The sequence below is a fragment of the Echinops telfairi genome, unplaced genomic scaffold, assembly GCF_000313985.2.
Source record: "Echinops telfairi isolate 266 unplaced genomic scaffold, ASM31398v2 ScPeMD7_7458;HRSCAF=8496, whole genome shotgun sequence".
In the NCBI taxonomy this organism is placed as follows: domain Eukaryota; kingdom Metazoa; phylum Chordata; class Mammalia; order Afrosoricida; family Tenrecidae; genus Echinops; species Echinops telfairi.
In genome coordinates this window covers 31,258,946-31,265,731 of record NW_022111358.1, presented here as the reverse complement: position 1 = coordinate 31,265,731, position 6,786 = coordinate 31,258,946, and the positions used below count along the sequence as shown (strand labels likewise).

Here is a 6,786-nt window from a genome sequence, read left to right as displayed (position 1 = left end):
GAGAGAGAGAGAGAGAGAGAAGGGTCAGGGGAACCTCAGCCTTGCTGCTGGCTGCCGCCAACTGTGTGTGTGTGTGTGTGTGTGTGTGTGTGTGTGCGTTGCCGCTTTCAGTCGAGTTTCTCTGAGGTTTCTATCACTTGCTCATGCTAATGGAACCACAGGGCGGCCTCCAGGATGGCTTCAGAAAGACCTTGGAAAGCTCGGAAACCTTTGACTTTGCACCCCCTTTAGAGGGCCGGCATGACTGTCTTATGTGAATCCGTGTCTCATTCATGGTCTCAGACCCAGGCCCCAAGGTCAACAGCCAAAGAAAACGGACCTGTTGCCAAAAGCGGAGTCAGACCATGCCAAAGAACAACTCTGCAGGGGGTCATCGCACACCGTGTCTGCCTCCTCGGAAGCCCTCCTGGCATGCCTGGAGGAGCCAAACAGGGCGGCCACCAGAATTGCCACCCTCCTGTGTCACCACTTATCCAAGTTCTCACAGTCCACACAGCTCACTGGGAAGTTCTCCCTCGGCAGGTTCTTGCAAAGGCTGGCAGGGTCTTCGCTTCCCCTCGGAGAATCTGCAGCTCCCTCAGCTGTCCCTGAGCTCGTCAAACCGGTGATCATCATTATCTGGCTATTCTCACAGCAGCTACAAAACGCCATCAGACCTCGCTCCCTGCCATCTTTCTCCCCGAGGCTCACATTAGACAGCCTTTGCATGTATTTCTTCTTGGTACCAGAATGCCCAGCATAGGTCCTCAGTAGATGCTGCCATGACACTGGTGAGATGAGCAACATCGGAATCGTTTCCACATCCTTATTTAGCACACCGGAACCAAGGAGTCAGAAAGACTCCCGGTAATCTTGGCCTTTTCTTTTACTATGCAACCGTGAACCACTTGCTTAGGAGCTTGAACCTCCGCATCAGTAAAATGGGGTTTAAAAATAAGCACCTACCTCGGAAGGCTGTTTTGAGGATGACGGGAAATCATCGAGGCAAAATACTTAGGACACTGCAACTGAGCGGCAAGAAAGTGGCAGCGATGATTGCACGCCCACAAACAAGCCCCGAGGGCCAGCTGGGCAGGGCCATTAACCCCAATTTACAGAAAAAACTGGCGGCGAACAGAGGCTCAACACCCGGCGCGGACACCGTGTAACTGCGTGCGGAGGGGCCGGGCAGGACCCCGGGACTCCCGCCTCGGAGGCCTCTGCGAGCGACGCCGACCCGAGGTGAGGAGGGGTCCCCAGCCCTTCCTTTTCCGAAGCCAAGCTCGGCGTTGGGGTGGCTCTCTTCCCGAAGCGCTCGAGGCGGGCGGGGGTTCACCTGAGCCGAAGGGCTGTCTGGTGCCACTACAGCGCCCAAGCCCTGCTCTCCCACCCACCCGTGAGGGGGTGGTGGGGCCAGGTGAGGGGGTCACAAACCATCCAAACCCCTCCAGCTCCGGGGCGGGGCTGGAAAACGGGGCGGAGCTAGACGAAGCGGGGTGTCATGGGAAATTAAAGGGGGCTAGGCTCGGTGCTCAGCCTGGGTGGGGAAGAAGATCCTCACCTGAAACGGCCAGGCTAAGTGTTTTGACTTCGCTGGAACAGCCCCTAGATCCGCCTTTCCGTAGGGGCCGGGCAAGGGCCGGGGGAGGGGCTGGCAGGCACCGATTCTGCCCAGGGTCCGATCTTCCGGCTTATCCCGGAAGCTGTTAGAACCAGTAACAGGAAGTCCCGCCTCTGCGCCGTATACTGATGACGCGAGGCTACGTAAGGCGGGGTGACGTAGAGGCATCTTTAAATAAAAGGCACCGGTTTCCCAGCGGAAGGAGGGGCGGAGTCATTGTTGGCGGGATCGGGCCCGTCCCAGGGCGGGGTCACGACGAGTGGGCGGGGCCTGCGGTGGTGCAGCTGTGAGGGGCGTGGCCCAGGCGAGGAGGCGTGGGTTGTGGGGAAATGCTTGGGAAAGGGGCGAGGCTGTGTGTCGGGAAGGCTTCCGCGGGGCTGGCGCTTCCGAAAGGAGCTGGAGCAACAGGCTTCCTCCTTCCCAGCCCTGTTCTTCCGGCTTTGCACTTTTAGTCTCCCCGGTTGATTGCGTCCATTACCGCACACCGCGCTCCGAGTTAGCGGGATCTGTCAGAACTGGTTTCTCTGTGACCTTCTAGAGCTGAGTACAGGACAAGGGCACAATTTAGCCAAAACGCAGTGTCCCAATGGTCCGGCCCCAGGTAACGTGGAACCGTGATAAATTGAGCGGGAAACCCTTAGGGGAGGCGGAGCACAGCGCTGACACCCCACAGGCTTAAACCAGAACCAGACTCGCTGCCATCGGGTTGATCCTGACTCAGCAACTCTGGGACAGGGTAGAACTGTCCCTGTGGGTTTCGGACTCTGTAGAAAACCTCATCTCTCTGCAGCTGAGCGGCTGTTGATTTCAGAGTGCTGACTACGATTAGACTCTCAGCCACTACACCACCAGGACTCCATCCACACAGGCTTAGGACAGAATAAAATTAGCCCCCAAAAGAGGGGGAAATGTTTAACTTCCCCAAACGTAATCAGACTTAGGCAATTTTGTTTTTTTGAAAACGTACAGGGATCGGTGTTTGGTGATTTTTTTCAGTGTGAACGATCAGTGCAGACAATGAGAACGCGTACTCCCAAGAGCTCGGTGAGTTTTCACCAGCTGAGCACGCCTCTGGCTCCAGCCCCAGATCAAGACGTAGAAGATTACCCCGGAATTCCCCGGGCCCACTTACAGCCACTAGTGCCCATTGAGGAACCACTGGCTACTTTTGATCAACAGTATGATTTGGTTCCAGTATACCTTTTGAGTGTTAAGGTTTAGTGTGTTTGATGTTGAAAACATAACTTGAGAGGCAGGCAGGGCACCAGAGTCCAGTTCGACAAAAGAGCAGAAATCTCCCAAGCTGAGTTCCAAACAAAGAGAACAGGCAATGCAAGGGCTCTCAATACATATTTGTTGAGTGAATAAATAAACCACTGTTAATGCTTTTGTATAATAATCGTCGCCGTGTGTAGTAGGAGCTTACTCATATTCACAAGGAGCCCTGTGGGGTCCTCATGCCGCTGACTACCAGAGTCGTAGATAACTGGTTAGAGCCCACCAGTTGTTCTAAGGGAGAAAGATGAGGCTGTCCACTCCTGGGTGTGGTCTTGGTTTGGTATCTCTCATGAGGTAGCTATTATTATACCTATTTTACAGGTTTGGAAGCTGTCCAAATGATACAATTGGTGGTACGGCTAAAAGTTAACCCAGCTCTGCCTTTTACATCTGTGTATATATGTGTATAGGATACCCGGTGATGTAGTGGTTATGAATCTGGTTTGGATCCAAATGGCAGTTCCAAACCACCAGCCACTCGGAGGGTTCTCTCCTCCGTAAACAGTTACCATCTCAGAAACCCACAGGGGGTTCACTATGAGTCAGCATTAACTCGGTGGCAGTGAATTTGGTTTGTTTTTTTACATTTTAATGATGTATGTGTTCGGAAAGGCACCTGGTGGCAATTCCTAGGAAGCACTGAGTTACTAACTACTAGGTTCAAAGTTGAAACCCACTAGCTGTTCCTCTGGAAACTGATGAAGCTGCGCTGCCTGCTCCCATAGACTTAGAGCCATGGAAACTATATAGGGTCACTATGCGTAGGAATCGCCCCCACAGCATTGGCGTTAGGGTAGGCATGTATGGGGGCCCGATGGTAACTGAAAGGTTAATGGTCTGAGCCTACCTAGGAGCCCCGGGAGCCCCTAGAGCAGGCATCCTGCCCCCGTACAGATGGTGGTTGGCCTGTGTTGTTGAATGGGCTCGATAGAATAAAGTCGGTCTGCACCATAGGGGTTCACAGGCTGTAATCTTTTGGGGAGCAAGCTGCCAGCTTCCTTCTATGGAATAGCTAATGAGTTTGAACCATCAACCTTTTCGTTAACAGCCAAATGCTTCACCGCTGTGCCATCAAACCCCAGTGGGCAGTTCCACTCTGTTATATAAGGTCTCTTTGAGTGGACATCATTAGGAAGGCATCTGACAATGCAATTGTAGGCAGTCTTTGGACAGTAATAGACAGTTCTCCCCCACCGTGTATGAGGGAGTTAGCTCCTCTGCCCTCTGCCCCATACCAAAACCCCAGAATGCCAGTCCCTTATAGAAAATGGTGTAGTATTTGCATGTAGCCTCCACACTCCACCCCTGTATAAATCTTCTCTGTATTACTCATGATACCCAATGCACTGTAAATGCTATGAAAACAACGCTGTACACGTCCTCTTAGCCTTGGGAGGTTTTGTGGGTTTTTTTTACCACTTGAACATTTTTGATCCGAGGTTAGTTGAATCCTCTGACGTGGAACCTGTGGATACCAAGGGCCAGCTGTCCTAACTCTATACTGTGAACCTTTCCCCGTGCCATGAACCATCTTTATTACGTTACACTGTAAGTTCTAGCTAGCCACCTGTTACCTTCCACATCGCACCATTGCCTCTTTGCTGCTGCTGGTTTGTTAACGACTCTGCTCTGGAGGATGGCGTTTGGAATATTTCCGTTCCTTCCCTTTCTGGCAGTCCTTTGGTGAACATCTTTTTAGGTAGATCCTTGTACACATCCACGATCCGTTCCCCTGGCAAACATGGCTGAAACTGGAGCTGTTGACTCAAAGAATGTTCCTTTTTTTTTTTTTCCCCCTTTTTGCTCCTTGGCACCACATTGTCCTCCAGAAAGGTTGTCCTTTAGGGGGATACATCACAGCATTATGCGTCACAGAGAAGGGCAGTACAATTCATCCTTGAACAGGTTTGATCATTCTGGTGTCTCATACAATAAAGCAGGCAATTACTATCCTGGGAGGCATGCAAGCCCCCTGATAGCAGATAACAGCCTACGTCATAGAGAGGGGTTGTAACACAGGCAATACAAGCAATAGGAGGGGGATGACCTAGGGGTGAACGTGCAATAGTAAGAGGAGGGAATAGGGGGGCATGTGTGGCAAGATAGTAGCCTAAGCTTAGTCATCTTAGAGTGGTCCTGGGCTTGCCTATGGGCACTGCTTCAAGGGAACAATAACAGAAAGGAATGGGCCCTATTTGGGGTGAGTCAGACTATACAGTCTGGCCGCTCTAAATGGCTGATGTTAAGGAGAATAACCTCTGACCTATTTTCGCTGCCTAACGAACAGTCATTCTCAAGCTAAGTCTGGCATAGATTTTGGGGAGACAACTTAAGAGAAATCCTTCTGTTCCTCACAAACATTAATCCATTAACCCAACACCAGTCCACAAAATCCCCCACCTCACAAAACAGAGGCAATGATGCCGACTGCAGGAGGAAAGCTGAGTCAGTGAACGAATAAGCATCTCAGCACTAGCAGGGGTCTCCACACGGCTGCTCCAGCACCCAGGGCTGCATCGGGATAGGTCCATGTGGCTTCTCCTTGGGGATGTCTTGTAGGAAGTCAATCTTGCAAGCTGAAGCAGGGAACTGCTAAGGCAGCTGCACCCTGGTGCGACCATCACAAAGCAAGAGACCCAGAACTAGAAAGGTGAGGCTCACCACCCATTTATCCCTCCACCTTTCAATTAGCTCCACATATGTTTATCGGCCAGGTTGGCACAATTAACTAACTCAGGGACCCTCTTGACACTGTTGGATATGCACTGAACTGCTAGTTGCACAGTCAGCAGTTCAGACCCAGCATTGCTCCATAGGAAAAAGACGAGGCTCCCTGCTCCCCTAAAGATGTTCAACAGAGGAAACCCTATACAGTAGAGTTGGCTGGTTGGTTGGAAAGCTTGTTAAGGGCAGACTGCCTCATCTCCCACAAAGCACCTTGGGGGTTCGAACTGCTGACCTTTTGATTAGCAGTAAACCGCATGAAGCACTGCTTATCTGTGCCCTTTGTCCTTGTTTCTTCTTTTTAAGTTTCACTAGAAGTCCTTTTGTCAAATATTCTAGTACTACCCTGTAGCCACAGCCCTCTTCCCTTCTTGGCAGGAAATTTCTGGTAACCCTCCTTCGCAGCCTTTTCCTCTTCCTCTCCCACCGTGTAGTGTTGTCTTGTTTGCTGGGCATGCCTTCCAGCCTGGTTTTTTACTCCCTAACAACAGTCGTGGAGACCTTTTGGAGTCCATACATGGGCTGGCCCCTTGGGGAGGCCCACCCAGTTTCTCCTGCTGTGAGTAAGGGGCTGGATTGAAGCCCGCAAGGCCGGCTCTGTTTAACCCTTCCCGGGTTTTGAGTTGCTCTCAGCCTTCTGCTGCCAGCAGTGCCGTGATGACCCTGCCCCGTGCACCTGCCTGCTGGGGTCTGGGGAGCAAGGTTTCAAGAGACTGCCAAATGCACTCCTCCTTTCCCACATGCTCATCCCTCCAGACCCGACAGGCGTTACGTATTGACAATCTGTACGCAGTTTCCCAATCTGGTGGCAGACCGGGAGCTCGTTGTCATCGTAGTTTGCAGTCCCCTGAGGGCTGGTCAGGTTGGGCATCGTCATTCAATGAGGCGACAAATAGGTCCACGCTCACTCAGAGGGTCCACCCTACCAGGGCTGGCGTGAGCGCCCAGTCGACGCTCCCTGTCCCCACTGATCAAGGAAATGGAACATTTCCATGGCAGCTATTGGTGCCAATCTTTTGCCTTTAATTGTGTTGGTTGATTATTATTATTATTAATTTTTAATCGTTTTATTAGGGACTCATACAACTCATCACAATCCATACGTACATCAATTGTGTCAAGCACATTTGTACATTCATTGCCCTCATCATTCCCAAAATATTTGCTCTCTACTTAAGCCCCGG

At 51.5% G+C, this 6,786-nt stretch overlaps 1 protein-coding gene across 2 annotated transcripts in view; it reads right to left on the bottom strand.

Moving 5' to 3' along the window:
- The window catches only part of TMUB2 (transmembrane and ubiquitin like domain containing 2), a 4,131-nt gene extending 2,470 nt beyond the window's left edge, over positions 1–1,661 (bottom strand). The window contains exon 1 of one of the 2 annotated variants that reach the window (XM_045299588.1): positions 1,541–1,661. Coding sequence is in view for 1 of the 2 variants with exons in the window: in XM_004707212.2 (XP_004707269.1) it covers positions 946–980 (35 nt within the window). In the remaining variant the exon portion in view is untranslated. The other variant, XM_004707212.2, reaches the window with a different exon arrangement.
- Between the last annotated feature and the right edge of the window lie 5,125 nt (positions 1,662–6,786).